Source organism: Acanthaster planci, linkage group LG10 (assembly GCF_054643075.1).
Source record: "Acanthaster planci isolate LZ-2023a linkage group LG10, COTS_SCS, whole genome shotgun sequence".
Classification (NCBI taxonomy): Eukaryota; Metazoa; Echinodermata; class Asteroidea; order Valvatida; family Acanthasteridae; genus Acanthaster; species Acanthaster planci.
The window spans coordinates 5792100-5811170 of NC_141786.1; the positions used below are offsets into that span (position 1 = coordinate 5792100).

General features: G+C 39.3%; 2 protein-coding genes across 20 annotated transcripts in view; both read right to left on the reverse strand.

Annotated features, from left to right (window-relative positions):
- Positions 1-4721: 4721 nt before the first annotated feature.
- Positions 4722-13838, reverse strand: LOC110980502 (monocarboxylate transporter 12-like). The gene is made up of 4 exons (XM_022237256.2): positions 13106-13838; positions 12716-12859; positions 11591-12433; positions 4722-11304 (listed from the first exon to the last, which is right to left on the reverse strand). Exons 1-4 carry the CDS (start codon positions 13332-13334, stop codon positions 11186-11188), a joined length of 1335 nt encoding a protein of 444 aa, XP_022092948.2. The 5' UTR covers positions 13335-13838; the 3' UTR covers positions 4722-11185.
- Positions 13839-16511: 2673 nt separating this feature from the next.
- Positions 16512-19071, reverse strand: part of LOC110980497 (monocarboxylate transporter 11-like) — a 29312-nt gene continuing 26752 nt past the window's right edge. For all 19 annotated transcript variants that reach the window (XM_087142341.1, XM_087142339.1, XM_087142340.1 and 16 more), the window contains one exon: positions 16512-19061. In XM_087142341.1, coding sequence (XP_086998467.1) covers positions 18943-19061 — 119 coding nt within the window. In that variant the 3' untranslated portion in view covers positions 16512-18942. The remainder of the gene's footprint in view (positions 19062-19071) is intronic.

Consider the following 19071-nt stretch of genomic DNA (forward strand, 5'->3'; position numbering starts at 1 on the left):
ATTGTGACTCTTCATTGAATGGCTTGCTGACAACAAAGCATGCATTTCATGTGAGCGATTAAGTAACAGTTCTTGGATGTCCAAAAATAAGAGAAGCAAATATTTTGGAAAAGTTGGTGTTAGAAACAATACTTGACAACCCTGTTCCAGAACGAGACTATAGCCTTCTTTGATCGTGTCACTGTACATAAAAATATTATTTCACACCAAGACATATAGGAAAGTAAGTCGGAGAAAATCACCCCTTGTTATTCTTAGGAAGGGTTTATATGGCATAATTGCCAGTATATGTGTTGCAGAGAATATATGATACATTTTATATACTTCATTAACAGTGAATGGTCAGAAAAGTCTTTTGGCAGATATAGGCAAACTGGTGCTACAGAATCTCATATTAAAATTGTCCGCTGCATCGGGAACAACCTCGCCGTTTGTGAAGCTGGAGAACTGAAAGATAAGTGTATTTCAATCGAAAAAGGCAGCTTATTTCTCACTCATTCAAATGTTCATTCTCCAATTCTGTTGAAAGTGACTAAGAGAATTAAAACATTTTACAAATATCAAACTTTGACAAGCAATATCTTAAACTGGCTTCTCCGCTAATACGTGAATGCAAAGACAAATTTTTAGAATGGTCCAAAACAAGAGCGCCCTCAATAGGCCTGAACCAAAGCAAACGAAATTGTTTTTATCCTAAAGAGTTTCTGCAAAAGTATTGTTTTGAGACTAACGAAGGCTTTAAAAACTTTGTTTGTCAAGCGAGGTTTATATGACGATTCGGGTAAGAAAATCCCATCTTTACTTTCTCAGAAAAAAACGACCAGTTACATCTAACTTAACAGCTGCTTTATAATTTTTTTCTAATCAAGTGTTAGATTTTCCGAACAGGTCGTTTTGCCCTAACTTTAATGAATGGAAGACGGGAGAAAATGAACAAAAGGTCAAACACTGTTAATGAAATATAGCAGTAGTTAATGATGGATGCAGTTGTCAATGTCTTTGTTTTGTGAGGGGTGTCTTCTTGAAGGTGGGGGGGGAGGAGTGCTAGGTTTTGTTTTCTTTGTTGCACTCTACTATCTTCAGTATCATTAGACATTTGTGAGACCACAGACGATTTGATCACTTTGGCTTAATTGCGCCATCCTATCATCCTTCTAGCTTGTCCTCGTTTTTGGCAAAAATAATTCTCCAAGCATTTTTTTCAACAAACTAGAACCCAGGAACTTAAAAGTAGGGCTGAACATCACCTTTGATTCCGAGACGTTCCGATTATGATTATGTCATGATTACGTTATCAGGTGTCATATTGAAGTCAGATGTGCTTTTTATATTTTGAAACTTTGAAGCATTTTTCCTGATTCTGAGATGTGCCTAGAACGTGGACGTCATAATAACGTCATCAGTTTACAAATATAAAAGTATAATTGATTGTAATCAATTAAACTTTTGTATTTGTAAACTTCGGAATCTAAATGAACTAAATCTTATGGTACCCCATCCTGCTTGTTGGAACAAGTTGCAGAGTAAATTCTGGCTGACGTTATTATTTTTTTCGTTTGTGCAAAATTACCCAAACCTTGCTACCTGTCGAAACCGGAAGTGCCATGAAAAATGGAATTGATGCCAAAACTGAACTTGCTTTCAACGGTAGCAGTCTTTGTTCAGATAGTATTGTTCCAAAAGGCGACCAGTCATGTCAGGAATACCAGAGCAACCTCTTAAGGCAGGCCAGGCTGAAAGTGTCAAAAAATATATTTAGTATATTCAGTAAAAGTGTGTGGCGAAATGAATCCAATCTACTTGCATTGTCAAAAGCCTACTCTCATTATCGCAAAAATGTGACTTAGCTTTGAAAAGCTTAGCTGGTTATTCAATCCTTTAGTAAGTTCCCACACGCCACCCGGCTGCCATATAACTGATTCTAAACAAGCATCACAGGGCGACAATTACAAAAAAAAGTTGTTCTGTTTCCCTTTGCAAGAAATCAAACACTATTCATACTGCTTAGAATTTCACACTGTCCACCTAGTATATAAACTGAAGACCAAATCGTGGCAACGGATACTTTGACGAAAAATAGTCATTTGGTTTATTTGTAGCCTTCTAAAGCCAGGCTTCGTTTCTTGAAAAATCGATTGTTTCCTATTTTCCACGCTGAAATACATCACTCAGAAGTCCTTTGTGGCCACAAACGACAACGTTTTCCCAGTTTTTTTCCTCTTTAAAAACAATTAAACCTATCCCAATTGAGTTAAGCTCATACGGGGATGTCCAACTACAATCAGCTCCAGTGAAAAGTATGTTTGATCTGTTTTTAATGCGTTTACGGGTTGTTTTCCACTTTTCTCAAGAAATCTTACGCCCACGTTACACGTGCGTTGTTCTTAAGTTTCAATTGAATGTTTTCTTGTTACGAGCTATTTTTCTTTATTTATTTAGAGGAAAGAAAAACATGCCGAAAGTTCAGTCAACTTTATTATCTTCTTTCTTGCTTTCTGAGATGGAGCAAATCAGTTTTATAGTCCGTTTAATCCTTCAAACGCGTGATTGAAGCCGTCAGTTTGAACATATAATGACACGTCATGTACACGTAATTCCTTGTATGTTAATTTAATTTCACCTTTGATACTTTGACGGCCGTAGCCCGCTTAGAACCATCTCTGAACTGAAGTTACACATCCCTACCCAGTGTAAATGGTCTGTGATCGCGCAACCACTTCCCTGTAGATCTTTATTATAACCGCCGCTGTGTTTTGTACTCCCTTGTGTAATATTTTTTTCTTGCGTGAACATTTTCCTTATTTGGAGTCACAATTTACACGATAGCCTTCGTGAAACCTGCTAGGACATTCTTGAAAGCAATTACGGAATATCTTCGGTTGCCCGCTTCTCACGTAAGTAGTTGGGGGGGGGTAGTTGAGCACAATTCAACCTTGACCAGTTGGGCACAATTTGACCTTTGCTACAAAAATAGCAAAAGGTCACATTAATAGGCATAAGAATAATATTTATGATTCAATTTATATGAATAGGAATGAGGTGTAGGGGTGCAAAATATGGCACAAGAAGTCTTTGTGTAAGGGATAGGAATATATAGGGTCAGAAAGTCTAGTGTGACCTTTTGTATGGGATGCACAAAAATATATAATAGCATAGGATCGAGAATGATGGTACACGTTGACCTGTCCTCTGAAATTATGGCACAACAGGATAAAATAAGATAATAACAATAATACATGTAATAATACATATAATAAACCTCTGGTAATCACTCTTGTTGTATTTCGTAAAAATTAGTATGATAATTGAAAAAAATCAATGATGAACAAAGAGAAATAAAACAGCACTTAAAACCATTATGTGAAGTTTACTAAATTCATTACCAGCACACTGTCGTAAAAGTTGGTACCTTAATCCTGTCCTAACTTACTCTTTTATAATGGGATTTGCGGTTTTTGTCATAAAAAACGATAGCTGGGGGGGTCACTTTTCCTGTATAAACTCCTTTCCCTGTTCTCTTTGGCAGCCGTTTCATAGCAAACATCAACAATCATACTGATACAAGAAGGGATTCACTAATTAGCCTTGGATGACTGGTCGATGATACAATCGTGCCTGGCATTAATTTTGTTCATTAATTGCAAAACATGTTTCTTGTGTTGGTGGGTTGTACATGTGATAAATTATTATCAAAAAATTACTACGCAAAGAAAGAAATTAATTTAAACTAAGAAAGAAAGAAAAATTCGCCTGGAAAAAATCTTTTTAAATAACCGTCTATCTACCGGTACATTGCATGGAAAATTTAAAAAGAGAATCAAACCCAAATGTCTCGTGGATTGGAATATAAGTGATTGTTTTTCTTGTTTCAATTATCTAAAAGCCGCAAAAGGCCGTCTAAAGGTCTGTTTCTGCCATACCCAAATATTTGAAATCTGCAGGGGACATAAATTCTATAAAGCTGTATGGGCCTCAGTTATTCGTCCCCCAACTATGTATTTGTATAGTCAAAGGTTTTAATGAAGGGTCCAAAATTTTATCAAATAAGCTTTAATTTAAAAGGGACTTATTTTATTCACAGAGCTACAAGAAAATCACTCCATTAGGATCTTACATTGACGATTGAAGACTGTAATTACAAAGGACTAGGACTAAAACTGGCAGTCAAATTTGTTACATTTTGACATCTCAAGCTCTCATTCATCACATGTATGAGAGCTTCCCTATTATACAACTCCTGATATTCGGTTTCCATTCATTCCAAAGACCTTATTTATGGAATCTATATAGGATTTTTCTTGCAAAACAATGTTCCGAATTATATATTTGAAATAGGAATCAGTTGACCGAGTCCCCAATTTCAAGAAATTAAGGCTTTCTTTAATTGTGGACAGTTTAAAGTCACATTTTCCGTTTGTTGAAGCATGGTTGCCGGTGAAAAAGGGGATGCGCGTGGGCTTAGAAAGGGATGCAAATTGCCTCGCCGGGTTGACCGTGTCAGACGGAGCTGGTTGCCGGTGAAAAAGGGGATGCGACTGGGCTGAGAAAGGGATGCGAAATGCCTCGCCGGATTAACCGTGTCAGACGGAGCTGGTTGCCGATGAAAAAAGGGAATGCGAGTTTGGGGTGGAATTTTCATTCTAGTCAGTAGGGGGCGCATGCCTAATATGAGGTGACAATTCGATTAAACCTGTAGAAGTACCCTTTTCGTCTCAATTATTTTTAACATTACATTCACTTCTACACATGAAAATAATGCTAAATATACCTCTGATATAAAGGAGATATGATGACGCCGCTATAACATCTTAGATAAGAAGATGGTTTCAAAATGTCTGTAGTTGTAATCGCCAGCATGCACTTCAATGGTGTTACTGGGAAAACGATTTAATAAACTTCACTTAAAGTTTACCTTTGCCAAATACTGAAAATTATCGGTAACTATTACATCAATATAGAACAGCAAAAGTGAACACCTTAAACATTAGGTTTTTATTGAATTTACATTTCCAAACTGAATTAAAACGGAAACCCACTCCTATTTACTATTTATTATCAAACAATACCACCGTGCATGAACACGATCAGTCAAGTGGGGAATTAATAAGTAGTATTGTTTGAATTCACCGATGCATATCGGGTCGTATCCCTTGGCATATTTTTCCATTTATACGCATGCTTTTATTATCCTGCGTTGTTTTACAGGCTTAGCATATTTTTATTTGCGACAACAAATTGTTCTAGCGTGTCCTCTCAATACTCAAACCTCCAATCAGTACATAAGTTTGAAACACGATGCAACACTGCCTCTGTGCTTAGGATGAAGAATAGCTAACTCTGCATTCACCTCAACTTTCACAGGGGCAGTTTGTCTTCTAGGAGCAAAGAAACCAGGCAATAGTTGTAGGAGATGCTCGATTATTTCCATGGAAACATGGAAATGCCGTGTCATCTTCAAGATAGAAATTATGTTGCCTTTTGTGAAGGCCATTCCAAGCAGCCACGTTTTCATTTATTTCCCCTTTCTGCAGGCTACAGTCAAAGCCATACGTAGTAAAAAATATTCTTTCTCACCGAAATTAATGTCGCGTGCAATGCCCATTACTCTCTCCGTCTGCTGCCGTAATCTTTTGGCAATTTCTCTGGATCGGCAGTCACAGTTTCGGGGATCTGGGTTGTTACAACTTTTTTTTTTTCAATACCAGTAACTGTCTTATGTAATGACTTGTTGCTTTTCCTCTCTGCGCCTCGCTTTCTGATGTGATGTGGAATTGCACCATTTCCAACTTGGAACTCTGTAGCTGTCAAGAATGGCTGGGTTATGTTCTATTTCTGCAAGCAGGGGATTGTTGTCGGGGAATTCTCTTGCAGGCTGCTCACCATCACGTGCTTCTCCTGTCTGGAGGTGACCAGCTAATCAGTCTCATTTCTACCCTGTTGTTCTTGCTCGTTTTGTATGTTAGGCGTAGTGTAATTTTCGGCTGGTTTATCATTCATAGGCCTGTGTCGTGGTCGCTATTAAAGTCTCTACCTTCTGGCTCATTTGAAAATTAAAGAAGACGTATTCATCTTGATTTTACAGCATTTGTACGTTGTTTAACGTCTTCTGACCCTGCAACGCTGCTATTGTTCCGGAGGGAATTACCTCCAAACAATAAACTTAGAAAGGCTGTTAGTGATATTGTTCGTCTTTGGCGTTCTCCTTGCCTAAATAAAAAATTCTCCCTTGCAACAAGTCCTTGATTCTCAGGGTGTCAAATGTTTCCAACCTTTTTTTGCGTTGTCTTCAATCTTGATCAAGGAATGTGAGTGTTGATCCATTTATGGGCTCCGCATCGAAATTATTACACCAGTAATTCCAGTCGTCCATGGAAAAGTAATAAAGTTTTCAAACAATTATTATGCCCATTGATCCGCTATAGGCTTTCCCAGCTGAACTCAATAACACAAAAGACAGTCATGAAGCTCAGATCATTTTCGCAAACTGTAACCCTTTCCAAAGTGAGCCAATTCCACAAAGGAAACAGCTTTTGTTGAAGCATAAAGTATACAACATAATGAGATAAGGAACTAATAAAGTTGGCGTTATGATGTTCATAAATTTCTGTGATAACGGTTTGTAAATTTATAAATACAACTAAATGAAAACAAACAGGATGAGTTGTGACAAACAAGGTTGGGGCAATCAAGCTGGTGAAAATGTTGGCAAAAAATCCCCGCTGCATGAAGTTTATTTAACAGTAACTGTCCACATCCATGACGAAACATCATGCATTTAAAACGGGTTAAAACGAGAAGAGGTTGAAACGGCCTTCTGATACCATCCTGGTCACCGACATAATCAATGTGCACTGTGAGCATGCATAAACACATGTACTGTATAGTACTGTATTGTATAGTGTATTCAGCATATCCTGCCGTTTCAGCAGTCGCTGAGTCTGAACTCCCCTGCCGAGTTAATTGAACGTGGTTAGGAGTAGATACGTGAGGTCTGACAGGGTTTCTACACAAACCCCTTGTGCAAGGGGTGTTTGTGTAGACGTATTAAGGTACCAACTTCTACGACAGTGTGCTGGTAATGTTTGTATGACTATCGAATAATAATTATCGGGTGGGATACCGGCCGGAAACCTGTGCACATTATTTCATAGCATGGTGGGTAAATTTGCTACGTGTTAAGTATCCGTAGTGACGTCGCACCGCCCACGGGTATTCATATTTTTTTTTTATATTATGAGATACTGGTATTTTACATTTACTCCACGATAAAGAATAACAGTAACGCACCGCTCTATTTGAATTTGTAAAACTGTATACGTGCACAGGGTAACCGGACGTAAAACACCAGTTCAAAAGATTACAAAAGTTCAGCCAGAGCCACAATCATATACATGTACAGGGTAACGGGAAGTAAAACATTCATGTTAAAAGGAATAAGAAACCCAGCCAGGGACAGCCGGGTCTTTTTCCCGTATTGATCATATCTCTGTAACCATCGTAAGCCTGACTCAAGACCGTTAGCATGTGCCCGCCCTCTCTCGTTTAGTGTCCAAGGATTAAGTCCGACCAACGCACTCTGAAGCACACGCTGGCCCACGCAGCGTCGCGTAAGACACTTTGTCCGAAAGATTATCCCCCATTACCTGGCGCCACATACTATCCATTATTTGTCTGAAGGATTATTCGTAACATTACCCGACGGCACGTCGTACGGCTCTTTGTCTAGTACACCGCGGGCATGAAATCAAAGATTACAGGTTGGTTAAAAGTTTGGAGTGGCAACTTACTTTTGTTTCTAATAAATACCTTACATACTATGATTAAATATTTTGTCTGTTGCCATCCAGATGCTTTGCTCTTTAATGTGAAAAATAAGGGTATAAAAATGCAAAAGTGCTCGTGTCTTGTTCTCCTTTCTCCATTATACCAATAGAGGGCGCTGTCTCCAACCTCGATACTTCATAAATTTGAGCTCGTGAAATACCACGGTTGCACCTACCTGGGGACAAGTGGCACTCGAAGTGAACATGGACAGACGGGCGTTTGCCTTGCTTACGACGAATCAGGAGAAATGTCACAATTTAAAGAGATAAGTCGGTGAAATATGTTTCATGTTGCTAACATTTGTCAGTCATGTCACCGTCAGTTGTAAATTGTGCCTCTCCTTCTTGTCTTTGGGGTGTAGGTTTGTCTGTGTCAGTTAATTATGCTGGTTCTGATTAAGGAAGCAGATGCGATTCTGGGAAAGTACAAATTATTTATGTAATAATTATTTCTACAAAAAAGTCAAGTTGAAATATTATAGGGGACGGAATTCAACAGCGATTCCGTGCAAATAAAGTCATGACGCTTGAGAGTCGTTTCTCTAGTTCCAGATTTTTCCTAATTCTGGATCGTTTGAATTAAAACCTACTTGTTAATTAATATTGTGTTGCTTGTGTCTTCAGCGCGCATACTAAAACAAGTTCTATTTGAAAGTTAAAAAAATTGTTCTCAAACTTTCTAGACTTGGCCAGATTTCTAGTTCACACTTCGATATTTGAGTTTGTTAAAATCACTGGAGCCAAAAAATCGGCGAAAAAGGCGATAGGCTAAGTCACCAAATAAGTGTAATTCCAAAGTCCTTTTTCGTATTCGACAGTCATATTTACGTTTACAGCTAATCAAATGAATTAGAATGTCCGTTTCGAAAATCGGCTGGAAACTGAACACATTAATTTTCCCCCCTAAATTTGGATCGCCCGGTAAGTGCGCGCAAATATAGGTACATTACAAACTCCACTATACTGACCTACCAGAAATGTGACGTAATGGGTTTGTCAGTGCGTGGCGTGGGGACAGTATTGTTGACAGCTTACCGTACAGCTGATTAAGTTGAGTGACAATTTACACGTGTTCTACTTTTTAATTTGTTGGAATTAGTTATGGAATTTTTAGTCATGAACTTTGTTTCTGGAAGAAATTCTCCGTTAGAAAATCAACTTGTTACCATGGCTGAAAAATGGATTTTCGCTCGGTTACTTTTTATTCGTGAAAAGGTTTTTGTCGCAATCCAGAACTGGTTTAACCGAGCCAGAAGTATGAAAAGTGTCCTCATCACTTTTGTCATCCCTGTAAGTCAAAATTAAAAGCTCTATTAAACAGGATGTGCCCTATTAAAAAGGCCCTAGTGGGTTAGGGTTAGGTTTAAAAGCATTATGCATCACACACATTCTAGGCTGGCTGGATTCTTTCTCAATTCAAGTCCTCTGTTTCTGCTTAAACTGGATTCAGTGCATGGATTCAAGTGACGGGTTTATATATATGATTTAAATTAATTTCACTACCAGTATTTAAAGTGTCCACTTCTGAGTTTAAGATGTATAAAGGCATCAGTGTACATCTACCGTATTGTACCTTTCATTTCAACAAGTACACGTGAATTTCAATTACATAAGAAGTGTTGGTTACTATGCAGTGAAACCAGTAACAAAAGTTTCTTAATCGAGTGAATTTTAATCAAGCGTTAGTTATTACTCTATCACGAAGGAGATGCATCACAAACCATACCAGATTGCCTCTTAACACGTGCCAAAAATTACTTGCGTTGAAAACAGATGCATGCTATTATGCCAATTTGACTGCATATTTATTTACAGACATAAAAACGACTTAAATTTCAAAAAAACAGATTGTAATTGTTTTTTAAACCGAAAATTGTCAACCCTGAATCAGCCAAAGCAGAAAATGATGTGAAACATTTGATTGAAGTTGCCAAAGGCTCAGACTCTGATTATATCTGTGATGTTTAGTATTCTGAGGGCTTATCAAAGCAGTTATGCTACATGTAGGCTATTTAGTGTCATTACGGGTCAACAATCAACACACGTACATAGCGTCAACATTAAAGCATTAAAAACTTAAAAGTGCCCTGTAAAGATTCAATAAAAGTGGTTAACCATATTTAAGAGATTCTAGCATTCCTCCATTGTTTTATTAACAGAAAGGTTTTTCACAATACCTGTAAATGGGGTCTCGTTTTTCCTTTGCCATCTACATGAAAACAAGATGGTGGCCAGTTGGGCTGCGCAAGAAAGCCCCAGTTTTCCTTCCCCCCCCCTGCATGAAATGTTATAAATAGTACCTGTGCCAAATTAAAAAGCATTTAATGAACAAATGGGAAAGCTGTGCTCAAAATACTGTTTTCATAAAAAAATGAGCAAAAATGGGATAAGCGCCCTCTTATGGTGACCTTCGGAGCAGTCTGACGACCTGGCAACAGGCAGATTTGAATTCAGCACCTTCACATCGACCTAGAGCACATGATTCCATGTTGCTACTCGAAAGTGAGAACCTACCTCTAGTTCCAGTGAAGCTTTGATTTCTGGCCCATGGTCTACAGGGATTATCGCTTCCTTGCCCCTAATTTCATTCAGGATCTCCCTGTCATGACATAACGCAGCATATGACTCATCGTCTATTGGTCATCATCCTATTTCATCCTGTTGTGCCATAATTTCAGAGGACAGGTCAACGTGTACCATCATTTTTGATCCTATGCTATTCCATATTTATGTTCATCCCATACAAAAGGTCACACTAGACTTTCTGACCCTATGTTATTCCTGTCACTAGAGGTCATCTTGTGCCATAATTTTTCACACCTACAACTTATCCCTATTAATATCATTATGATTATAGTTTTTATGCTTATGTCAATTCATGTGACCTTTTGCTATTTTATACCAAACGTCAAACTGTGCCCAACTGCACAAAGGTCAAATTGTGCTCAACTGCCCCCACCCAACTACTCACGTAGAAGGGCGCGGTGTGTTTCGAATTCAGTTGCATCTACGCTCCCGACCAACTCACTTTTTCGCATTTGTGTAGCCACCCCTTTTGAGTAGAGGTTTTTTTTAATATCAGCTTTATTATTTCCTGGGATTAATTTTGCCTCAAGCATATCTGCCTGACCTGCATTTTTCTCGGTAGCAAAAGTGATTCGGTTGACATTCCTCAGAGCGAAGCCCTTATTCTACAGTTTTTTACCCGACATAATTCTAACTCAAAGGGATGATTATCTCGGACTTTTATAATGTTTGTCACAATAGTAATTTAGGATTTGTAATAATGAATTGCGTGACACCGATGTTAATGTAATAGCCTTTACTAATGTTGAGGACAACGAGATTATTCACCGTCAACATTAACCTTTCCCTTTGTTGATTACAATTTCCACGAGCAGCGACACCAACGGCAGAAACGAGATTAATCCCAAGATGATGAATGCCATGTGGTAGCTTCCAGTCTGATCGAATATCCAACCTGGTAAATAGTGCAAGATGAGTTACTCAAGGGTGTATTCTGCCAGGTAGCGGTAGAAGAATCGTTTCATTTTAGAGATATTCAAGAAACATTTATCCTTTTGCCCATCTCATATCCCAGACGCCCTAACAAAGCTATGGGAAGGAAAAACATATCTTTTATGCATTATTTTCTTTTTAATGTTAAAGATGTTTCTTGTCCGTCAAATAAATACTGGTCCTTTGCTATGTTTAATCTCAATCTCAGCAAAGTAAAAAAAACTCGTCAGTATTCGAGTATTCCTTACCAGGGAAGAATCCGAAAGTGATTTGAATAATAGCAGTCAGTAAGTCCATCCAGCTGAAAGCGGACACCAGTTCTTCGGCTCCAAGCAGTTCCCGGGTGTAAATGTCAACAAGTGATGCCTTTGCCCCAAAGAAGCCATCATAGATGACGGCGTTGCCAATCATCAACCAGAAGGAGTTCGCCCAGGGAAGCGTCAATAGAGCCAAACCGCAAATTGTGATTGAAATTAGCACAGCCAATCGTAGCTTCAGCCAGCCTTGGTCCACCATTAACCCCAATAGAATCCTAATAACCAGATTCCCTATCCCCGCGGCTGTGGTGAACGTCACGGCCTCGTACCCAGAGAAACCTTTCGATTTGGCATAAGCGATGAAGTATATCAGCCAAAGGGTGCCCGCGAAGACATGTCCCACGTAAACAAGGGCTGCTATCCAGAATGCAGCGCGTCTGAAAACTGCGCCGCCGAAAAGATTACCACGAGCCTGCACAGCGTCCTTAAGGATGCGGAGTAGGGATTTCTTCTCAGCAGCAGCGCTTTCTTGATCGTCTAACGATGGCCCCTTCGCACTTGAGATGATTGGTAGGTAGTCGTCCCGCCCCTCTGCTGATGGCGGTGGTGGTCTTAGCAGGAGGCCACATACACCAAGATGCATGCTGATAGCCCCAAGCAGTAGCATGGCACCTCGCCAGCCGTAAGTATCTAAAAGCACTTGAGTGAACGGAGCAAAGATCAAGCCCACTGCGTCTCCTGCGGTCGCAATCCCATTCACTGTTGCATAGTTCGTGGTGAAATAACGACCCGTCATGGCTCTCGATAAAATATTGGGGATCACCAAACCAGGCCCTGCATATTAAAACAAAGCCTATGAAAAAAAATTCCATGCTGAGCTCTGATGCTCAGTTCGATCAAAGGCACCACGCTGTACGAGACCTTAAAAAATATGAAGAATGCCCAAGTGCCGAAAGATATTTTAGCGGAAGCTTTTAAACAATGGGCACGCACTATTCAGTTCACTTCGAACAACTGCTTTTCAACACACCAATGACAAGCAAACACTCGATCAAGGCTGATCAGCTTGGGAAATGCTTATTACATGTATTAATCGGAACAAAGAAAACTACATACCAGCGACTACGCACAGGACAAGTGTCATCTGTAGCGTGCCAGTCAAGAAGGAGGACACGATAACAGACGCCCCTAAGAGGAATCCGCAGACTGTCACCACGATGCTGGTACCAAACAATACATCCAATGGCCTTGATAACAGACCTGCATAGGACGTGATGACATAGCAATTAGCATGTCTTCTCGTGGATGAGGAAACATTTGAAGACTCTTTTTGCTAACATTTTGAACAAAGTAGAGCTGTACATCTACATCATATGCCACTTTCATACTTGACCTTGCACTTGACCTTGTACTTGACCTTGCTACATTCATCAGACGTTTCGAAAAATTTGTAAGCGTGCTTAATTTACAGTTAACTGACCTTTACTAAAACGTATATGTATTTACCTGCTACACTGCCAACGGCAGTAATAGTCGCTATCAATCCACCAATCATCCACGTGTCGGCCTTGAATTGCTCTTGAAGCGTTGGCAGCATCACCCCTAGACCTTTGAGGAGTCCTGTCCATAGCAGCCAGTCGATATGGACACAGAGGACGGCATACCAGCCTGCGTTAGGACAACCTGAGCCGCACTGGACACCCATCGTTAAGACTTGTCTCACGATAGATGCCATCAGCGTGTAATATGACACCTTACCAGTGATCCAGGCGACCAAAGATAGGTTAATGTCAGCCTTAAAAAGACGGGCGTCTGTCTGCTTTGGCTCGTTCAGTTACTGGTGGTTTTATATTTATGGGAGGTTTTTACAACTGTTGGATAAACGGTACATACGATACCTGAATAAATACTACCATCGGTCAGCCGTGTGATTTGAATTGTTCTGTCCGATGCACTTCGCACACAGTTTATCAGATCCATGATTGAAGTAGCTCTTTGGGTCAAACGATAAATGCACCCCATAGCGCTACGCACAATTGTCCTGTTGATAGTTTTGGTTAGTGGTATGAAATTAAGTAAATTGGACACAATTGTGATGTTCTTGTACATTCTCAGAATGTTTTGAAAATACGAAACTAAAACCATACAGTTATTGGTAACAGTAAGATTTTCTTTACTGCACTTCGACATATTGGATATATTTATCGTGTCGAGTTCCCGAAGACTGTTTCATTCCCGTCACCGAAGTTGCTTTACTTTTCGTTGAAAGTTTAGCATTAAAACACAGAGTTTAACAGTGAAACGTATGACAATTCTGAGTGATAAAGATAACATCGTCTACAAATAAATCTGGGGCAGATCGATAAAAGCATTAGCTCTGGGCCAGTTATACACTAAGTACACCACCGACCAGCTTGGATGGTTTCATGGTTACATGTACTTGTCGTCACGGCACGTTTGGCGAGAAGTAAGTGTACTAGTGAGTGCATTGAAAAGCACTGTAAGGGATCAGTGTCCGAGTCTGTGTGTCACAATATGCCCCCCCCCGCACAAGGCCAATGGACATAAAGGATTTAGCTATTGTCAATTGTTTGTAGGTCACTGTCAGTATTCAAGCATGACCTCGAACTAATTTGGCACTACATGTGAATGCATTCAGCTAACCAGAGTTTGTGTCACTTGTATCACTGTCCCACTGTACATTTTTTTTTTTACATGGAGAATGCAGTGGTGGCGCTTCAGTGTAAGCACGTACATCTAAAACCCTTTCACGGCAGGGACTGCAAACGCCGCAGCATTGTGTGAGGATTAGTGCGTACCGCACGGTCTATTCACCATGCAACGGCTGGTTCAGTGGGGCCTGCTGCTAAACAGAGCTTTGAATACTGGGCAGCCCACACTCGCGGTCAAAATAATACCGCCGGAATTCTTGTTTGCCTTAAGGTGTGCACTGAACCAATTCAAGTTCAATTGAAAATAGTGTAAAATCAACGAAGTTTGGAACCCCATGGCAGGTAACTGAAGTCCCTGATGAGGTCTCTAAAAAAAATGTGTTTGGTCCTTAAATCTTTAATTTTTAGTAGGATAACCAATGATTTTTTGTAATTATACGCCGAAAACAAACTCACCCCCCAGAAAAAGTGAATGTCCCCAAGTCTTCTCAGCGGCTATTTTTCAATTGACATCTCTCACTTGTCTTCCTTGGGCTCTTCTGACAAATTATCACTTTTTTGTTTGCTTTGCCCCCAGATGGGTGCTTCTGAATCTACAGAGATGATCCTAGGCCTTACTGACAGAATCCCACAATTTCCTTGCCTAAATAGACCACTCTTTTCGAAAGAATCAATAAGGATATGCGCCTCAGCCTGGCAGAGAATTTTCCTTGAATTGGACCTCAGGAGGTGTGCATGGCTGTCATTATGCCGGTCTACGGTTTTGCTACATAGGATATGCACATAGAAGGCTTCCCTGCGGCACAGAAGAGCTGCCCTGCAAGATAGAACCTCTGTTACACCCTGCAGACATTTGGTCCCTTTCCAACCATATTCATCCACCCAATTGTTCTTGCGCTACCAGTGGAGTCCCCAATTCGCTTTCAAAATCTGCAGCCCTTTGCAACACACACCTCTGCATCTTTGATGTCACATGAAGAGTCCACCGTGTGTTTTTGGGAGGAAGCAATTTTTATTGTGCGTATTAAAATCTATCAGTAAATTTGGTCATTTTAATGATATTACATTCAATTAGATAAGGAAATAAAAATTCGTTTAAAGGATAAGGACCTGGACTGATTTGAAACACCTTTCAGTTGTGTGAATTGAAAAAAAGAAGAAAATCAACTAGAAAATGAAAAACACAATTTGTAATGGAGCTGTCTGTGCCTATAAAAAGGTCATAAATCGTATGAATGCATAAATTATGGTTGCAAAATATGATTTTCAGACTATACCAAAACTTCATTTACAATCCGTTATAAAGATGAGGTAATGGTGCTGCAAAAGTATTGACAGAATATTTAGATTAACAACATTAATGCACGAAAAAGGTTTTGATGTGTTATAAGACCCCGATTGCCAAAGGTAATAGGGACTTAGTCAATGACATCACCACACTGGAAGAGAGTATCAATTTATTTCGAAGAGTAATAGTCGCCGAAATGCCTGTATTTTTGTTCTGCGGTACCGGGGGGGGGGTTGATACGCGCACTGTATTATCAGCCACAGATGTGATTGGCAAATGGTGTAGTTTCGAGTTTTCCTTGCTTATCTCACCAGAACCCGACCGGCAAGTATGATATATACGAAATATTGCCCAGTGATTGAGCAAAGCTAAGTTTAATATACCCAGCAAGAAATGAGACCGAGGGATACCCCCTCCAACATGTCCAATCCCTATACACATTCCACACTATTGTTACTTGACACATCCCCAAGATGTCTGAAAGGAATTCCCCAGATTCCTGCGAGACAATGACCAACACAAAGCACGGGGGGGGGGGTTTCTCTCTGTCTCATACCTTGCTGCATATGGAGTTTAAGGCTTCAACCATCAATTAAAGCCAGTGTGACGGTATTTACGATCAAGGCCCAAGCTAAGGCCTCTATATAGTGACATATACAGTTGTCTGCACTTCCAACTATATACAATGTATGCACAGGATTTGGGGTCTAGCTCCCTGTAAAATGTTTATGACTTTTAAAATTAATCCTAAGACAATTTTATTTTAGGAATGTTTTGAAAATAACACCCACTTTTGGACTGAAAAACAAAACACTTACGCTGTCGTACAGAAATACTGAAATTGAGGGGTTGATTTTTAGAATGGAACAACCAGTCACTTGAAACTCAGAAAGGAAGCTTTATGTTTCCATTTTGCTTTGAACAAATAAAATAAATCAAAATAAACCAGATATAACGAAGCAAGCTCTGACTTTTCAACCAAATTTACTGCCAAACTAACAAATACCATGCAATGTGGAGAATCATGGAGCTGCGGAGTCCATGAAGGAATGGACATTAATTCGAGTTTCGCTCTTATAGGATACATGACCCAGGAAAAATAGGTTAGAAAAATATTTGGAGATTATGTACATTAATCTTGTAGGCAAAGCTAAGATCATTAGTGAAATATCTACAGATTACGGATTTTTTAACATATAAATGCAATATGAATGAGACATAAGCAATAACTAAACATGCTAATCAATGAATTAGTGCTTACAGCATTGGGAACATTTTTAATTATGTACAATATCTGGACGATACGATCTCGTATCGGCCATATTGACAACAATGAAAGGAAAAACAAGGGGAAAAAACACTAATTATCGCTAATACCAAACTTTACGGTGTGTTGAAAGCGGTATGGCAAGCCACGCTGACTTCCCTTTTTGGTTTCAAATGAGCGTCCTTATGTAAGGGCAAAACTTTATTATTTTATAATATACAGTGTATTTTATTGATGACCTATGTTAAATAGACCGATTCCATCCTCTACCTCCTTTTCCTACTTGAGCCCAGCGAACAGTAAACCTCCGGGTTTTTTTTCAACAGGGTAAAAAAGTTGACAAATGTCAAAAAAACATCAACTGCATTTTCAGTTGATGTGCAGGGCAAAAGTTAACCACCCTGTTTGCATTTACTCAAACCTACTCTCGTTATCACGGGACCTGGCGTAGAGATTCATGATCCTTTATTCCTTCCGGGTTTTAACGAATATGTTTTATTGTCCCTGTGGTAACCCTTGGAATACGTGTAATTGAGGATGTCATTCTCAATCTACTGATATTGACTGCTGTTTCCGTTTATAACCCAATATTCATGTGGTCCATTTTCTCGAAGGTGGCTCACTAGTATTCTTTTATTCTTTTTTGAGGACGTAGTCACACATTCAAAGGCAACGTGTGTGTGTGTTTTGGACTTATACGTATCAGCTAAACCTAACAATGTAAACCTGGTATTGTAAACCCGGTACAGTTTTGCCACAGTCTGAAAACTATCTGACAATAGTATTAAGTGCTACCTTTGGGAAAAATATTTTTGCCACTAATATAGCTGGGATATTTCTTAGATTTTACAACCCATAGTACCTTATTGTTTTGTTTCGTTAGGCACTTTGTGTGTTGTAGAATGTATTAAAACAACACATAACTTGATCTATAGTAAAGATTGCGGTAACACCATGTATTTATCTCTTCTTTGAGTATGTGTGGTTCTGGGAAGAACCGGGGAATAACTACAGAACCACACATACTCAAAGAAGAGATAAATACATGGTGTTACCGCAATCTTTACTATAGATCTAGTTTCTTTCACCATGAAAACCTTTAAGTCTTAAACACATAACTTTTACATATCTTGATATTTCACCAACTGTGAAAATCGACAAAAAATATTGTCACCAACACCACGAAGTAGTACTCAACTGCACTTGCGTGCTACTTCTTGAAAAATAGGTTTACAACAATTTAGGTTTCACGAAGTAGCACTCAAGCGTGCGAGCGCACATCGTACACTGAAGCATAATCGAATGATTTTCGTTTTCACGAAGTAGCACTCATGTGTATTTTGTCAATATAGCATGTATAAAACGTTTTTAAAGGTCTGAAATGATTTGAATCACCCGTAAATATGTGACTTAACTAGAAGATGCTATTAAATCTCGTTTTAAGTGTTTAAAGAAAAAGTCAATTCCTGAAAATGGCAACTCACGGAGTACGTGCCGAGTGCTACTTCGTGAGAATGAAAATAACACATTTCTGTGAAATACGCGCTGAAGCGACGCACACATCTATACATGAGTACTACGTCGTGGTGTTGATGACGATATAATCCCATTTTAATCCCTTTCTCAGAAGGTACAAGATAAAATACCTTGAGTACCATAGGCCTACTTGTAAAGAAAGGTTATACTCTGAACTACAACCTTCAACATTAAAAGCAAACGAAATAGCGGAAAGGCACCGATGTACAGACAATCTAATAACGTATAACATTACACACTGCTTTCCACGAGGAATAGACGTGATTCTGACTGCAACTTCTCGTGCGTGACATCACCGTTATTCATTAAAACTCTGTTTTGCACTCGTTTGTACACGTAATCCTGTGTTATGTCAATGCAAATTCTCCTTTGATACTTTTATGGCCATAACACGTTTGGTACTAACTCAAGACCTTCCTTGAAGTTTTTCGTTTTTTGCCTGACATTCATGGATTAAAATTAAAACAATACAACGAACACAAAAACGAACGCCCTAAATGCAGTGTTTCAAGCAAGTACAGTTGTTCATCATGGGAGACTGTACTCCTGTTGAGCAAAACCGGATTATTCATCGGTAACATTAACCTTTCCGTCGGTTGATTACATCTTCCATGAGCAGCGACACCAACGGCAAAAGAGAGATTAGTCCCAAGATGATGAAAGCCGTGTCATAGTTTCCAGTCTGGTCGAATATCCAACCTAAAAAAAA

Bases quoted from the DNA above. Each gene is read 5' to 3' on its own strand.
- LOC110980502 (XM_022237256.2), bottom strand. From the start codon at position 13,334: ATGGCATCTATCGTGAGACAAGTCTTAACGATGGGTGTCCAGTGCGGC. The intron at 12,434-12,715 runs GTATGTAGTTTT...TTTAATATGCAG, and splicing joins TGTCCTGTGCGTAGTCGCTG to GGCCTGGTTTGGTGATCCCC. The intron at 11,305-11,590 runs GTAAGGAATACT...ACTATTTACCAG, and splicing joins CACTTTCGGATTCTTCCCTG to GTTGGATATTCGATCAGACT.